The 18,104-nt window shown below is 40.4% G+C and overlaps 1 protein-coding gene and 2 pseudogenes across 1 annotated transcript; 1 reads left to right on the top strand and 2 right to left on the bottom strand.

Annotated features, from left to right (window-relative positions):
• LOC139776122 (uncharacterized) overlaps nucleotides 1-1,529 on the bottom strand; it is a 1,830-nt pseudogene extending 301 nt beyond the window's left edge.
• A 1,319-nt stretch (nucleotides 1,530-2,848) lies between these two features.
• On the top strand, nucleotides 2,849-5,459 carry LOC139776111 (uncharacterized; annotated as a pseudogene).
• Nucleotides 5,460-6,993: 1,534 nt separating this feature from the next.
• Nucleotides 6,994-11,475, bottom strand: LOC139776123 (uncharacterized). The gene has a single exon (XM_071712611.1). The coding sequence runs from the start codon at nucleotides 11,473-11,475 to the stop codon at nucleotides 6,994-6,996; it is 4,482 nt and encodes a 1,493-aa protein (XP_071568712.1).
• Between the last annotated feature and the right edge of the window lie 6,629 nt (nucleotides 11,476-18,104).

Raw genomic sequence — 18,104 nt, forward strand, 5'->3', positions numbered from 1 at the left:
GTCTGTCCAACGTAAGACGTGTCGCAATCGCCGCAGGAAATTTTATAAACCACGTCACTGCGGGACTGGTTTGGCAAAGCGTCCTTATGCACGCGAATGAAGCGTTTAAGCTTATTCATGCCGGTAAAGAACAATTTCGGGTCCAGATCTCGGACAACAGTTCTAAACTGCTCAGAAATATTCGGAACATACGGGATGTTGAAATACTTCTGAACCAAGCCCTCACACTCCCTCTCATTCCTGTGTACATTAGTGTTCATGTTGTTAAAAGCAATTAAAAATTTAAGTCTCGTGTGTAGCACATTGAAAATGAAAGGAAGTGGATAGCCATTATTCAGTAATATATTGATCACGAACTCAAGGTTTTTCTGATGAAAACATGGGTGCGAGAGACGGAAAGCCCTATCAATCAGACCAATGGCGGTGCCTCTCTTTTGTCAGAGAGGGTGTCGGGATTCGAAGTGGAGATATCTCCCTGAAAAGGTAGGTTTGTGATACCAGTCAAAAATTATAAAATTATTCATTTGGATCAAAATCACGTCAAGAAAGTTGAGTCTATTATTAGTTTCCTCCTCCAAGGTAAATTATAGTCTAGGATGATAAGAATTAAAAATGCGTAAAACGGTATTACGCTTAGAGGAGGGAACAGCTGTCACTATGTCGTCAATGTATCTACGATAAAAAGGGAAAGAAAATCCAAGAGTCCCGATCGCCTTCTTCTTCAGATCTTGAAGAGTAATGTCGGCGATGGTCGGAGAAAGAGGCAAACCCATTAGAGAACCAAAAGTCCGTTTGTAGCAAACTCCATTGAAGATAAAGTAAGTGGAGTCTAACACAAATTTAACTGTCTGTATAAATTCGTCACAAGGTATGGTGCAGTTTGTTTTGATATAACTCCATCTCTGCCTAACAACGTCCAACGCCAGTTCTACGGGGACGTTAGTAAACAGTGACACGACATCCAGAGAAATTAATTTGACGTCTTCGTCTATCTGCATATATGAGAGTTCATCGACAAGTTCGAAAGTTTCGAAACTATTGGAGACGTGGCTGTCAGCAGCAGGTATGGAGCCATATATATTTTTGTGTAAGAAAAGTGCCAACCAATAAAGCGGTGTATTTACAGACGAGACAATGATTCTCAACGGGCAACCCTGTTTTTTTGGCAAGCCATAGGCACGAGGCAACACACCATCCGTACAATTCAATCTTTTATACATAGCTTCGTCGATAAATCCCCGATTTTTCCATCTTACAAGCATATCGTGAAGACTTTTAATAAGCCTTTTTGTTGGATTTTTATTGACAACCGCGTAAGTATCCTTGTCATTGAGCAGATTAGTCATTTTCCGGAGGTAGTCATTTTTGTCAAGGGCAACGGTAACGTTGCCTTTGTCGGTTCTAGTAAAGATCACATCAGGATGGGTGGATAGGTAGGTTTGAGTAGAACGTGAAGCCGCCAGAAGGTCTTTGTCCAGAGGAGAGAGTTTAAAATCGTAGTTGGCGAGATTGGATATTATGGGAGACATCCTGTTTCTCACAGTGACTCGGATGTTCATCGGAAGTTTGTGAATATTATTTTCAGCGTATAATAAAAGTGGTTGTTAGATGGTCGTTATTTGTAATAGGCATGCAAAAATTCTTACTAAGCTGTAAAAGTTGTTGTACCTCAGGCGGGATAGAAGCAGAGAACAAATTCACAAACCATTTGTTCTGAATGTGTAACGGAGAAGGAGACTGATTGGGAAAGGTAGAGGAGAGGATATTAATTGAGTGGATAGTAGGAAGGGAGAGGGGAACAATAGAGGGATTAAGTGAGTGCAAGGTATTCGCGGAATAAGAGTAGAAAGCAGACAAATTGCGTGGAGGAGAAACAGTTGAATCAGGAGATGTGGTCTAGCAGTAATATTGTACGCGGTTGATTTTATTTTTTAAACGTTCATTATGTTTAAAAACAAGCTATCTAAACTTATGGTCAAGCCTATCACGTTCCCTTGTAAAATGGAGGTACAGAGGGGCGTTTTGCGTGTTAAAAAATTTATTAGCTATAGAAATCGGTAAAGTTTGCGAGATCACTCTTACAAATTTAAAACATTGTGTGCGTATGCCTCTGAGCTGGTCGTAGGAATCATATATTTCATTACGCGCCATACTCATAGCGAATCTATGAAAAATAGTATTAAATTTATTGACGCATAATTTCGAGTATAAATTGTTCCTGTAATCAGCAAACCGATTTATGTGTGGTAACAATATATGCCGGATCTAATACACCCACTCGGCATGTTATGTTGCTGAAATATTGAAATATTCGGAAATGGTGCAGAAATATTTCGTTAACATTTCATTTGTAACTATGCATCTGAAATATTTCAGAAATGTACCTGCATCATGTTTTTTATAATATTGCATTAACAATATTTCTGAAATCTTTCAGAAAGTTGTTTACAATATTTGTAAGTTTCTGTAATATTGCAAAAAAATGTAGCAGATGCAATATTTCAGAAATATTTCTGAAACATTATAAAAGTAATATTACGTTTGCATTGTACGAATAATATTTCTGTAACATATCAAACGCAACATTGCATTTAAAATATTTCTGAAAAATTTCTGAAAGATTGCGTAGGTAATGAAAAATTGAATTGCAGGCAGTAAATTTCTACAATATTGCAGAAGAAATATTGCAGATGTAATGGTTCAGAAACATTTCTCTAATAAATGATAAACTATTATTACGTTTACATTGCACGCGTTATATTTTTGAATGTTTCACATACAACAGTGGATTTGTAATATTTCCGAAAAGTTGCTGACAGACTTTAGAACTTATAAAAATTAAATTTATTATTATATAATTATTGCATTTTATTGCATTTTGTTTCTTTTATTAAGAATTTTCTGATATTCCAAATTTTGTCATATGGCATTTTTAATATAAAATATAAAATATTTAATAATATTTAATATAAAATAATATTCGACGCTGACTGGCAAAAAAGATTTATTTGTATATCTGTATTGTTAATATTGTTATGCGATAGCTTTATGCTCACCAAAATAAGCAAGTATAAGAAAGAAAGAAGCGTCAGAGTCAGAGGATCACCACTACCCTGTTCGATCATCGATGTCAAGCAACAAGGCGCCGGTATACTACTTGGATGGGTGACCGGCTGAGAGAGCGGATTTCTTCGGACAAATGCGCGGCGGCTATACGCACATGGCTTAATATATTTTTTTTGTTCCGGTAACAAAATATTTCATTTTTCACATATCAACAAATAGTTTTTGCGTCAATAACAAAATTTTGTTTGCTAATACAAAACATTTTTCTCAGTGTAAAATGTATTTGAAATATCTCTGAAGTGTTTCTGCAATATTTCGTAGATATATTTCAGAAATATTGCCGAAATCTTTCAGCAAAGTTGCATTTGAAATAATTGTGCCGAATGAAACATTGCAGAAATGTTGCAGAAACGGTCGTGAAATATTTCTGAAATATTGATGAAAGGTGTAATATTTCAAATGGAATTTTGCAGAAATGTTTCTGAAATATTACATGCCGAGTGGGTTAAATCTTCATATTCTGAATCTATCGTCATGCTGCCTCATTAATAGAAGAGCTACGTACTTGTCATCGTTGTTCTTCCAAAATAGAAAAGTGGATTTGCTGCAAAATATTTGGAAGAAGTCAACATTACCTCGAGACGCTAACACAACGGTGATATGTATTGTCAGAAAAATATTACTCCAATTAAAATGTCACGTTTTTACGGGCAAATTATTTAATACGTTTACATTTGCATTTCAGGAGGAAGGATTGCGAGTACTAAATACTTGATAGAAATCATCTTAGCGATATTGGCTTGAGGCAATTGACACGTGTGCTGAAAAATGACTTTTGCCTGAAGACCCTGTGCCTACAGTGTTGCGGAATCACTCAACACGGAGGAGAAATTGTATTGGAGCTTTTACAAACAAATAGCGTGCTCACGCAGATTGATCTCAGAGACAATGAGGTCTCGGCTGGCATACTTCAAATTATTCGCAAGACTTTGAAGAAAAGGAAAAGCAAAGGGGAAAGAATACCGATGAAGAAAAGGTTGCTGAGCTACAAGTCTTTGTACAAGATATGATTCCAAAGGACAAATCTTCTCAGCATGTACCGAAAGAGAACAAATTTCTTAAAAATCAAGCTGTAAGTTGTTTAAATTTAGTATTAATTAAAAGTGCGCGATTAGATTTTTAATAAAAATATATCATTTATACATTCGCTTTATATAACATATTTTTTCTATTTTAGCATACTCAAACCAAGACGCAGAAAGATTGCATTTTACAAATACAGCGAACCACGCATACACGGAAGATGAGAAGAAAAAGTAGTAAAAAATGTAAATAACACAATGCAGTAAAAACTCACATCAATTGGACCAACGTGGACGAATTAAAAAATCGGCTATCTCTCATGATTGAACATAATCGGAACTGATAAGAAACTTGGAGAACAGCACCAATTTTCTACTGAAGGAAAGAGATCGCCGTTTGAGTTCCGAGGAAGCGTATCATAAGCTGCAACCCCGACTGAGAAATCTTAGGAACAAAATCGCTGTGCAAAATTCTATTCACTCGAATATGTGTTACGAAAATCAAGTTTACGCAAATCTACAAAACATATTTAAGTGTGTCCTGGAGAGTTAGTCAAAATGTTACAAAGTTGATGAAAATTTAACATCATATTCTGTATTCTCTTTCAAAGTTCGGGGTCAAATTTCAAATCGATTCACAATTTAGATAAAAAGTTATCAATTCTTGAATATCCGTTTTACAAAGGGTTTTACAGAGAAAAGTGTGAACATTAAAATGTTACCAATATAATATTTTACACACAAGCAGATCATCAACAAACAAAAATATAGCAACAAAATATAGCAACAGTAAAACGATTTACAACAATTAAAAAAAAAAAAATTTTTTTTTGAAAAAAAAAGTAATAACAGTTATTTACAGTCACTAAATCTGCGTCTTTTACATTCTATTAGATGTGCCGTAACTATTTATATATATACATTTTTTGTCTTTGGATCCCTGGAGAATTAATATATCGGTGATTTTAATATTTCCTGCATACTTTTGATTGGGACGGTACCTCCAGAACATCTTTAAAGACTTGAAAATATCTACAAATGGAAAAGTATTAAGAATGGACGACAAATGTCTTAACGATGAGACTAGGGAAAATAAAATTAAATCTGTTGTTTGTTATCATACGAATCAACCGTTTAAAAATGAAATCGCCGAATTTTCCCATAGAAGACCGATTTGTCCTAAGTAAAATCGTGGCGTCGATAAATTTAGATTATTTGTAACTTGTACAATTTATATGTTGTATGTTGTATGACAACTCAATATTGGATTTACACAAACAGAAATTATACGAATAAATAAATCAATTATAATATATATCTATATATATAAAAATGAATGTATGTATGTATGTCCTTTATACGCTCTTAAACTATACGACCGAATCTTAAAGAATTATATATGAAACAGGGGTAGAATTTTCCGGGGAGTGCTATAGAGTGTGTAGTTTTTTGTTACCGATTTTTTGGAAACCGATTTTTTTAATTTTTCTAATTTTTCGGGAAATAATTGACCAAATCTCAAAGAATTATAGATTAAACAGGGGTAGAATTTTCCGGGGAGTGCTATAAAGTGTATAATTTTTCGTTACCGATCTTTTTGAAAACCGGTACCGAAATTTTTTCAATTTTTCGGGAATTAATTGATCGAATTTTAAAAAATTGTATATAAAGTAGGGATAGAATTTTCCCGGGAGGGAGAGAGGGAGAGAGGGAGGGGGAAGAGACAGAGAGAGAGAGAGAGAGAGAGAGAGAGAGAGAGAGAGAGAGAGAGAGAGAGAGAGAGAGAGAGAGAGAGAGAGAGAGAGAGAGAGAGAGAGAGAGAGAGAGAGAGAGAGAGAGAGAGAGAGAGAGAGAGAGAGAGAGAGAGAGAGAGAGAGAGAGAGAGAGAGAGAGAGAGAGAGAGAGAGAGAGAGAGAGAGAGAGAGAGAGAGAGAGAGAGAGAGAGAGAGAGAGAGAGAGAGAGAGAGAGAGAGAGAGAGAGAGAGAGAGAGAGAGAGAGAGAGAGAGAGAGAGAGAGAGAGAGAGAGAGAGAGAGAGAGAGAGAGAGAGAGAGAGAGAGAGAGAGAGAGAGAGAGAGAGAGAGAGAGAGAGAGAGAGAGAGAGAGAGAGAGAGAGAGAGAGAGACTATTTGCGTGTCTTATTACATATGTCCTCCGGGGCGAAGCCCGGGTAACCAGCTAGTATATATATATAATGATGTCTTGTTTCTTATTGTCAGTGGACCGCTCGACGTTTTCGCGGTGCGCGCCGTGGAAAGTACAAAAATGAGTACACGAAATAACAGTCAGTCCTTTTTATTAAAGTGGGTTACACTGGACTTCGCACTCGCGATTTCGCACTCGCTACATTCCTCCGTTTTCTCGACGTCGATCATGTATCGCGTGCGAGTTATGATGGCTCACTGCCGTCCCGGACGGAGCAGGCGAGGGATCGCGGCCGGAGCTTCGCGTCGAGGAATTCGGTGACGTGAGAAACGCTCGTTGGCTCCAAATCGTCTATTGGTCGCGGTGCTTGCGATCACGCGAGAAACACCTGTGCCGTTTGCTCGAAAACACACAAAAAAAGGGGGGGAGGAAACCGTCGCGATTTGGAGCCTTTCAAGCGTTCTCGAATAATGCTTGCTGTCTCGTCGAAGTTCGAGAATTTTCAGCTCGCATTTATTCAATTCTCAACATGCCGCCCGCCTCGCATTCGACGGAATGCGAAACGAACGGGGGTTGACAAGGTCGCATAGAGGAGCGTGGGAACGTCTTGGTTCAAAGCGTTATATACAATATATACATTTGAGAACTTAACCTATTTTTACAATGTCCTTAAATCTAATGAAAAACGAACGAGCTTAATTCTAACGGGATTCCGCGGTTCCCGGCGGACTGATAGACGCGGGCAACCGACAGATCTGGGTTATTGGTCGTTTTAGCTCGGAATTGGCGGTGCGTAATGTGACGACGCGAACGCGACCGTCAAGTCCGGGATGGACCTGCTGAATCCTTGCGAGTTCCCACTTTGAAGGAGGGAGTAGGTTACTCTTAAGTAAAACTAACTCGTCAACCTTCGGATTATCGTGAGATTCGGTCCATTTCACGCGCTGTTGCAATGAATGTAAATAGTCCGACGACCAAGAACGCCAGATCTGTTCGAGCATTAATTGTACGTGTTGCCATCGCGACAACCGATTCGCATTGATTTCGAGGACGGATTCCTCCGGTACGCTCGTGAGCGGTCGGCCGATAAGGAAATGACCAGGTGTCAAAGCGGTATAATCGGACGGATCGTCGCTAAGTGGAGAGATCGGTCGCGAGTTCAAGCAAGCCTCTATCTTACATAAAAGCGTAACGAATTCGGAGCGAGACAGAGTGAGAGCACCAGTCACTCGCCTGAGATGGTGCTTAAAGCTCTTCACTCCAGCCTCCCAAAGCCCGCCGAAATGTGGTGCCGCAGGGGGCACGAAATGCCACCGTACGCCGTCGTTAGCGAGAATTTCCTTAAGGGAGGGGTTGTTCACAAGCGCGCGGAAGCTGCGTTGGAGCTCGCGGTCAGCACCCACAAAATTCGTGCCATTATCGCTGTACATGTCCGATGGCAGTCCGCGGCGACTGACAAACCGTTGAGATGCCGCGAGGAATCCATCGGTGGAGTAATCCTCCACACTTTCGAGGTGGATCGCCTTAGTGGCGAGACAAACGAACACCGCGACGTAGTGTTTGCTCCCCTTTTGGCCGCGACCGACAACGGGGGTAATGTTCATAGGTCCGGCGTAATCTATGCCCGTGTGAGAGAACGGAGGAGCAGGATTTACTCGGGGACTCGGGAGATCACCCATTAATTGCGTCGGAGTTTTCGCGGAATGTCGAACGCATGTAACACATTTATGAATGTGAGATTTGATCATGCTTCGCGCGGAAATTAACCAATAATTTTGACGGAGACATCTAAGCGTGAGTTTAGTCCCTCCATGGAGAGAGCGTCGGTGTGCTTGATCGATCAAAAGTTCGGCAATATGATGTCTAGCAAGTATGACGGGGTGTCGCTCATTGTAACTCAGCGCGGAGTTTTCGAGCCGCCCGCCAAGTCGGATTAATTTATCTTTCCCGATAAAGGGGTGGAGAGAGCGTAAGGAACTTGATCGCGATACAGCGGCGTGAGCGTTCAAAGCCTTCAAGTCAGCCGAAAAACAAGTCGCTTGTGCCGATCGAAGCCAAAAGACGGAGGCTTCGTGAATCTCCTCTGCGGTCAAGGGAGACTTGACGATCACCGAAGAGGCGACTTTATTTTTTAAGTTCCGAGCGAAACGCCGAATGTACGCGGTAATACGAAGAAGTCGGATCCAGCTCGAGCAGGAGGTGGGCAGATCCCACTCAGGAGCTGAATCGACGAGATGAACGGTAGCTTTACGCGCTTCGGAAGATACCGTTTGTAAAATGTCCTTTTCAGTCGGAGTCGGGGGGATCGGCCACGAGGCCGTGGTCGAGCTAAGCCACCGGGGCCCCGACCACCATAATTCATGATTGACGAGATCGGCGGCAGTAAAGCCGCGCGACGCGCAGTCGGCAGGATTTTCCTGGGAGCGAACGTGTTGCCAACGTACGGTCGGAAGGCGCGTCTGCACCTCGGAGACGCGGTTCGCGACATAGGAATTCCAGCGGGATGGATGTTGTAGAAGCCAAGCTAATACGATTTGGGAATCAGTCCATCCAAATAAGAGAGCTCGCATCAAGCCCGTGGTGTTTCTTACCCATTCTATCAATCGAATTAATAGAACGACGGCGTTAAGTTCCAAGCGTGGAACGCTAACGGTTTTCAATGGCGCGACTTTCGTTTTGGCCGCGAGGAGGATGACTTGAATGTTAGAGGGAGAATGCACGATGCGGAGGAAAACTACCGCGGCGTAAGCGCGAGTGGAGGCGTCCGCGAAGCCGTGCAATTCAACATCGATTTTATCTTGACGCATCCCTGTCCATCGAGGAATGCGTATTTTGCTAATATTAGGCAAGTCTGAAACGTAATTGATCCACTGATGCAGAAGATCATCGGGGATGGGAGCATCCCAATCAATTTTACGGAGCCAGAGCTCCTGCATCAACATCTTGGCCGCGATGACTATCGGTGACGCCCAGCCGAGGGGGTCATACAGCTTTGCAATAAACGATAAAACGGAGCGCTTAGTATGAACTGTCACGGCGTATGGCGAAATTACGAAACGAAACGAGTCATCGCGCGGAGACCAAGACAGGCCGAGGACCTTGAGCGTGTCATCGTGGTTGATCGGATAGTCCGAGGATTCCCGTTGGTCCTCTGGAATATCCGTCAAAAGTTCGGCTGAATTCGCGGCCCATTTTCGCAGGGGGAAACATCCGCGATTCATTATGCCCACGAGTTGCTTGCGCTTCTCTAGCAGAGACAGAAGATCGTCTGCTCCGAAAAGAACATCATCGACGTAGGTCGACTCTTCGATTATATTGACCGCGTCGGGGAAGTCTTTACCTTCGTCGCGAGCTAATTGGATAAGGGAGCGCTGTGCGAGAAAAGGCGAAGGTTTTTGCCCGTAGGTCACGGTGAGTAAGCGGTAAAGCCGAATCAACAGACTGTCGGGGGGGCGCCAAAGAATTCGTTGATAGTCCGCGTCATCCCGATGCACGAGTATTTGTCGGAACATTTTAGCAATGTCAGCCATGTACACGTACCGAAAGAGTCGCCAGCGCAGGATTATCGCGGCGATGTCTTGTTGAAGTTTAGGTCCCTGTTTGTCGCAGGGCGCGAGAGCAAGATTAACTTGTGACCGCGCGACTCCATTAAATTTTTCTCCAAAACAATGTATCTTCAACGCGGCACGATGACGCCTGGTTCGCATCGTCTGACAAAGAGATTCTGATATGAAACTGTATGTCGAGCCTTGATCTAGTAGTGCACGTACTTTAAATGTGCGGCCCTCGATTGTACTTAAACTAACATACGCAGTGGCGAGAAGTACATGAGGCGGTTGTTTCACAAAATCTCGAGTAGCATGCACGTTTTGAACGAACGCTGAGGGCGCGGCCGGTGACTCGGAGGCAGCGGCGACTGACACAGCTGACGGAGCTGAGGACGGCGAATTAATCGCGGAAAGCGTACTTTTAGTACCAGTTTCCGTACCCTCGCGGTGAAGCAGCGAATGGTGAGCTTGGTGGCATTGATTGCACCGTCCTTTACTCGGACAATTGTTTGAAAAATGCTCGGTTCTCAAACAATTAAAGCAACATTTATGCTGTCGCGCGGCGAGTCGACGCTGCTCGACCGACAGACTTAGAAATTTATTACACTTTGCAAGACCGTGGTTTCCGGAACAACGGACGCATTTGACGGGCGAAACCGTATTCACCGAAGCACGAGCTCTATTACCGCGCGCACTATTTGACGCAGATTCGGATTGCGAAGGGTAATCCGCGAGACCGCGAATGCGAAGAGTCATGAAGTCATGAATCTCTTTATACGTAGGGTACGCATCCGTGTTGCCTCGTTTAAGATTCCATTCATTGCGCGTTCGCGGACTGAACTTTTGCGAGATAATATAAACTAGGAGGTCGTCCCACATATCGACCGGACGATCGAGATTCGTTAACGCGGCGAGAGATGCGGACACACTATCGCGAAGTTTTTTCAACTCGGTCACGTTCTCGTTTTTCATTTTCGGTAAGTCGGCGAACGAATGGATATGCGCGTGAATAATCGCGTTGCGGTTGTCGTATTCGTCGGTAAGAAGTAGCCACGCTGCCTCGTAGTTCGCGTCAGAAATTTGAATGTTATTAATCAACGACGCGGCCTCGCCGGAGAGGCTCGCTTTCAGATAATGTAACTTTTGCGTTCTTGTCAACGATTCACTGTTTGCTACGAGAGACTCGAAGATTCCGCGAAAATTCTCCCATTCAGCGAAAGCACCAGAAAAGTTCGGAAGCGAGATACGAGGCAGATGCAATGACACTCCGGAGTGCGCGTCGCGATAAGAAGACTCGTTACCTCGATACGGCGCGCTCGGGGCGTCGCTACTTAATTTACCGATGACCTCGTGGAGGTGGTCCGTCGCGTCGAGGTAGGCGTCCTCGGCGGCAAGAAATTCCTCGTCCTTGAAGTAGTGGGTCGACTTCTTCTCCTCCGCCGTAGCCGTCTGCAGCAGCTGGACATGGAGGGCTTGTACTTTCTCCCAGAGACCCTCCAAATTCGTCAGTCTCCCCTTCGTCTTAGGGAGAGTGACCTGAGCCTTGGGAAGCTTTTTGAAGTTAATCAGCGACCGTCGTAGCTGGTCAATCGCATTGCCTTGAGCAATAAGTAGATTTTCGAGATCCGAAGACATGTTGAGCAGATGTCTGGATCGTGTAGAAATCTTTCAGACACTTGCGTGTCAATCTTCTTGTCGAGCGAAGACGCTCGTGTGCGACTCCGCGGCGAGTAGCAGGGCGATACTCGCGGGAGGCAGGGACGTCTGGCACGTCTCGGTGTGCGACTCCGCGGCGAGTAGCAGGTACTCGCGGGAGGCAGGGACGTCTGGCACGTCTCGGTGTGCGACTCCGCGGCGAGTAGCAGGTACTCGCGGGAGGCAGGGACGTATAGCACGTCTCGGGGTGCGACTCCGCGGCGAGTAGCAGGTACTCGCGGGAGGCAGGGACGTATAGCACGTCTCGGGGTGCGACTCCGCGGCGAGTAGCAGGTACTCGCGGGAGGCAGGGACGTATAGCACGTCGCAACGCAGGGCGCCGTCGGGCGGCGGATGCGTATCGCAAGGAGCACGATACGTTTGCTGGAGGTCCCGCAGGAGCCTCCGAAGCACTTCACAAAATCACAAGGCACCTATCTTTAGGAGAGCGGGTGTGGTGCGCTCAATGTTCGGAGTGAGCCACGGAGTCGAGAACGCGTAGGCGGCGAACTCCGTTTTCGAGCGAGTCGAGCGGGCGCGCCGATTCGTCAATCTCGGCGTAGCACAACGCGAGCACTTTTGAGGCGGTCGAACTGTCTATGCCGGTCTTTTATGTCGATCCGGCTCGAAGGACCATTAAATGTCAGTGGACCGCTCGACGTTTTCGCGGTGCGCGCCGTGGAAAGTACAAAAATGAGTACACGAAATAACAGTCAGTCCTTTATATTAAAGTGGGTTACACTGGACTTCGCACTCGCGATTTCGCACTCGCTACATTCCTCCGTTTTCTCGACGTCGATCATGTATCGCGTGCGAGTTATGATGGCTCACTGCCGTCCCGGACGGAGCAGGCGAGGGATCGCGGCCGGAGCTTCGCGTCGAGGAATTCGGTGACGTGAGAAACGCTCGTTGGCTCCAAATCGTCTATTGGTCGCGGTGCTTGCGATCACGCGAGAAACACCTGTGCCGTTTGCTCGAAAACACACAAAAAAAGGGGGGGAGGAAACCGTCGCGATTTGGAGCCTTTCAAGCGTTCTCGAATAATGCTTGCTGTCTCGTCGAAGTTCGAGAATTTTCAGCTCGCATTTATTCAATTCTCAACACTTATCTATACAAGCTTTTCTAGTATTATGTATTTTTGTGTAAAGGATATATATTTATTTATAATTTATATATAATTAATTATATTTATAGCGTATGTTTTTACGTTTATAGGTCACAATTAAATTACACATTAAAATTCCAATATATTTTTAAGCAAATTTATAATAGAGATATTTATATAATTGCTTTAAAGATTAGTATTATTTAAACCTAAAATATTTAAAAATTAATTAATGTTCTGGAATGACGGAATCACTTGAATCCATCGACATATAGTATGGACTACGCTCAGGTATAGAAAAATATGACCGGTGACTCACCGGTGGAAGAAAAGAGATAGCGACTGGTAGAGGTCGCGTACAGACAAAGAGGGAACAAGGTAGAGGTCAGGATACTTTTTGAAGGCTTTTATGTAGGGATCGCGTAGTCCATACTTATATGTCAATGCTTGAATCAATCGTGTTACCCCTGCGTTGTCAATCTGACAACGGTAATGTACAAATCAAATTTAAATTGATGAAAAACTGGTAATGTTATGTCAGCAGTAACGATGAAATCGTTGACTTCCTCGTCTTTAGAATACTGACAGTCTCTCTATCACTTACAAGTCGTACTCGTGAGAGGAATTATCATCAGGAAAAACCGTGTAATTATCGGTACACTTAAAAAGACGAGTACCAAGCTTACATAAGTTAGACCATTTAAAAGATATATAAAACACACACACACACACACACAGGTGAATGAATTTAGAAATTTTTAGTTGGCGCTAAAATTATTACAATATTGTTTAAAGAATTATAAGTACAGTCAGAATAAAAGTATCTTTATTTTATAATATTAAATAACGCAACAGATATTCTTTTATATAAGAGATGCAAAAAAATAAATTTTTGAAGAAATTATTCCTTGCGGTTAAATATACATCTAGGTGTTCTTATTATGAAACTTTCCACACATAGGCCCGTATTCATAGTCGAATCTTATTTCAAGACTATCTTAAGTAATGTCTTAAGATGCTAATACGACTCTGTGATTGGTTTATAACATCTTAAGATCGTACTTAACACGGTCTCTTAAATATAAGATCCGACTATGAATACCGGCTATAAAGAAGGTAAATCGATGAATTTAAAAATTTTACGGCCCAAAAATGGTTCTAAAGGGTGAAATCACCCCTTATATGTAGAACGGCTTTTTGTTTGTCTCGATATATCTCGAAAAGTATTCGAGATATCAAAAAATGTTTTGTATAAAAGTTTTGTGGTAAAAACATCTCTATTTAACCACATTAATACAATTTTGAAAAAAAATTCTTTTCTAATTTTTAATAAAAATTTTGTTTAAAAAATTATTTTTAAAAAATGTTATTAATGTTGTTAAACAGAGGAGATTTTACTCTAAAACTTTTATATGAAAAATTTTTTGTTATCTCAAATATTTTTCGAGATATATCGAGAAAAGTAAAAGCCCCTCTACATATGAGGAGTGGTTTTACCCTTTAAGACCGTTTTTGGGCAGCAACGAAAAATTTCTAAATTCATCTTTTTACTCCCCCCACATGTGTGAAAAGTTTCATTAAAATCAGAATTTTCGAGTTCATGAGGTTCCCTTGTTAGTTAAAAAAAAAATGACCTTAATTAACTCTGATAATAATGAACACTAGTAAACACACCTTTTAAACAATAGAAGTCTTTCCTGGTATTAAGGGGGGAGCCTGAATTAGAACGCTAAAAAAAGCACAATTTTTGCAATTTTTTTTCTCGGCTCCAATAAAACGAATCTTTTCGAAACTTTTGGGGTGTTTTATCATACATTTTGACATTAACAAAAAAAATTTTTTATACAAAAATATTGATTTTTAGTATTAAATGTTCAGCAATATCTACAACCACGTTTTTCGAATTCTCGTACAAGATAGAGAAAAATCTATTTGACTAATCGACTTGATCCAAGATTTTTTAGTTACATAATTGGATTCTCTTCTATGTGAACCTAAAAAAATTTAATATCGAAAATTAAACTAATTGTGAGACTTTGAAAAAAAAGTTACGATTTTCGCCAAAAATTTTCAACTTAATTGTTTAAAAAAAAGTTGTTAAATTTATAAATCTCTTAGGTTCAATCGTAATTTGATCAAAGTGTTAATTGCAATTCGTGGTTTCTGCGGATTCCAAAAATACGATATTATATCGTAGGGTGACACACAAACTTAACGAAGAGCAATTATTCGACTGTAAGCTTTGCATATTGTATTAAAGATGCAATTGCGGCAGTAGATATTTGTGATAAGATATTTTCTCGTTTTTTAACAAAAACGAAGTAACTTTTATTACCATTTTAAATCGGAAACTGATAAAGTTAGATGATAAATGACAGATAGCAATCATACACGATATTTGTAATAAGAACAAATTACTCTTAATTCAGAAAATTGTAACTTCGGCGGATATTTATAGCGTGTAAATAATTTTCGGTTTTTAATTCAGAGTATAATTATAATTGCATATTTATAGAGACTGTAGATATTAATTTATTGTTTGACACATGGAGAAAAAGTTAGATTAGCAACACACACGACGAATTATATACAGAGTTAGGGCCAAAGCACATAACATGGCGTAGCGATATACGACGGTCGTAGTCCTAAATCAGGATACGCCAAAGCTTGTGCGTTACTTACGTCCACGACTACGACTGTCATATGTGCTTTGGCTCTTAGAAATCTTGTAGATAATTCTACCCATTGAATCGATCACCGATTAAGTTAACAAAAGTTTGATTAAAGTCGATGGTCTAACGTTTAAACGAAGTTGTGATTCGAATAGAAATTATTTAACTTTTCAGTAATTGATATTACATTGCTTTTTAAGCAACATTCTTTAGACATCTCACGAAACTTTCCAGTTTTTTTCTTTTGATATACAAAATATGAAATATGTCAGTTATAGTGTTGGAGGAGAGAACGGGATTGACCGTATTTAAATTTGTAAATATATATCTAAATATACATAAGCAATATTTCTCAGTTTTTTAGTTGAAAAAGCCGAAGAGAAGTAATATTAAAGTAATATAAAAGTTATCTTAATCTTTCCTCGATTGTGTGTTCCCGTTTCCGGATGAGCGATATCTTAGCGACTCCGTGACATCTGTTCGTTTATTTGCCAATGCAATCTCCCATCCACGCAAATCCCGCATCATGCGGAAACGGGATTCGCGTGGATGGGCGATTGTATTGGCAAATAAACTAACAGATGTCACGAAGTCGCTAAGATATCGCTCATCCGGAAACGGGAGGCATGATACCTTGGATCGGGCAGAGAAACCGATATATATAAGCAGGTGTTTGATTGATGTGTTATACAATAAAAAAATTGAATATTCTACATAAAATTCGTTGAACACGTCAACTTCGGGCACCAGACCTCGATACCATCACCGGATACTGCGAGAGTGCCATTCAGATAGTCCATCTGCAACATAAAACACACGAACAGTTACATACAATATTCAACAAAATTCACGATATTGCAAGATAAGACTTGTAAGAATGTTTTCAATTTTAAGGATTTTACTTACATTCGGAAGACAACGATAAAATCTGATTTCAAAGTTTAAATGTAAATAAAAATTTAATTATCAAACTGTATTTTTTATTTTACACGTTGATGTTTAACGAATTTTTTTTTCAAAGTCAATGATACGATACATACGATAGATACAATGATACTTGTTTTATCTTATTACCAATGATACGATATTTTCAGCAAATCTTATACGTGCGATACTCACGTCGAAAATACCTCCGATCTCTGAACGTAAAGTAGCGATGGGCTTTGGCGGATCCGTAAGGCTCGAAATTCTGACAGTGCCGTCCTTGGAACTTGTTATCAGGCATTCGTGCATCACACACATCCCCGTTATATCCTGCGTATGCTCGGTGGAATAAGATTTCACTAGCTCGAAATCGTCCTTTGGATTTAGCACGTGCAACTTCCAGTGTCTCCATTTGATGCATTTGATCCCGACGCAAACCAAATCCTGTCGCATATTTATGTACATGGGGAGCGCGTTATCTGGAATCTAAAAGATACACCTTCAACATAGTGTCTCGTTTCTCGATGTTAAAATTTGACATTACAGTAATAGACTTCATGATCCGTCCGGCTCTTTGATCCCAAACGGATACCGTGTCCTCGCCGGCGGACAGAATGTATTTCGTGTTCATGGCCAGCCTATTCACGTATCTAGTGTGAGATCGGTAATGCCTGATCGGTTTATTTCTCGATCTCGAGTCGAACACATATATAGTCCCGCAGGATAAGCCGGTCGCAAAGAGGTCCCTCCCCGGACCCGGACACGATGACATACATGATGACCATAATGACGAGTATAATCTGTCGCTCCTTGGTCTGTGAAAACAAACCTGCACTTTTTGAATTTTATATTTTCATCTATTGTGCTACATATTGTTCTAAATTTATTATTAATTTATTATGTCATTTTGAGTTTTTTTTTAACTCTGCCGTATTGAACTACAATTGTGCTAATTTTTGCCGTAAATACGATAACAATATTTTATATTGTATTAAAAAAAAAATTTTATAGTACCGCACTAGTTTCCGATTGAGCTAAATTTTTTTTAAATAAAAGGATACTAACTGGTTTAGTAAAAAAATACTGTGCCATGTTGTACCGTTCAAGAGACATCAATATATCTATCCATTTAGTAGAAAAAAATAACAATATATAAACAAATATTGTTATAACGCAATTTATTGTATTTCTACTATATTGTACTAATAACAGAGAACACAATACAAAAAAGAAACAATAGCCATAACTCAAGGAATTGATAAAAAGTCAATTATATGGGAATAGGTAAAACATAAATTTAATATTTTATAATTTTTTAAAGTTGTGTCGGGTTGTGTTCGACTTTTTTTAATGACAAAAAACCACACCAATTATTGGATTTTAAAATACAACCACTGTTAGGAACTTAGGTTTTAGGAATAGAAAAATTCGAAATTTCATCCCATCTGAACCATGGTAGATAATCACGTTTTGTAAATTGTGTTGAGTTGTGCTAAACAAAACAACCGAGCGACAATTGAAACAAGTACTGAAGAATCAATGGGATTGAAAAAATTCAGCAAAAGGGGGGAGGATAAAAAAATTTGGCAGCACAACTTTTAATAATTTGAAAATGTCAAATTTTTATGTTTATCTACTTTTCGAATTTTTTCAGTAAATAGATAAATATATCGATGTCTTTTCAATGGTACAACGTGGCATGAAGTTAGTATCTTTTTACTAAAAAAAAATTTGAGTTTAATCGAGAAATAGTATACTAACAAAATTTTGTTTTTTTTTAACTTTGAATACGGTTCAAAATATCATTTTCATATTTGCGGCAAAAATTAGCACAATTGTGGTTCAAGACTTGAATACTTGAATACGGT

The sequence above is a fragment of the Temnothorax nylanderi genome, unplaced genomic scaffold (genome assembly GCF_030848795.1).
Source record: "Temnothorax nylanderi isolate EJ_2023f unplaced genomic scaffold, tnyl_v1.0 TNYL_tig0112_pilon, whole genome shotgun sequence".
In the NCBI taxonomy this organism is placed as follows: domain Eukaryota; kingdom Metazoa; phylum Arthropoda; class Insecta; order Hymenoptera; family Formicidae; genus Temnothorax; species Temnothorax nylanderi.

What these genes read in the sequence shown, in the direction of transcription:
- LOC139776123 (XM_071712611.1), bottom strand. Translation starts at nt 11,475, where the DNA reads ATGTCTTCGGATCTCGAAAATCTACTTATTGCTCAAGGCAATGCGATT.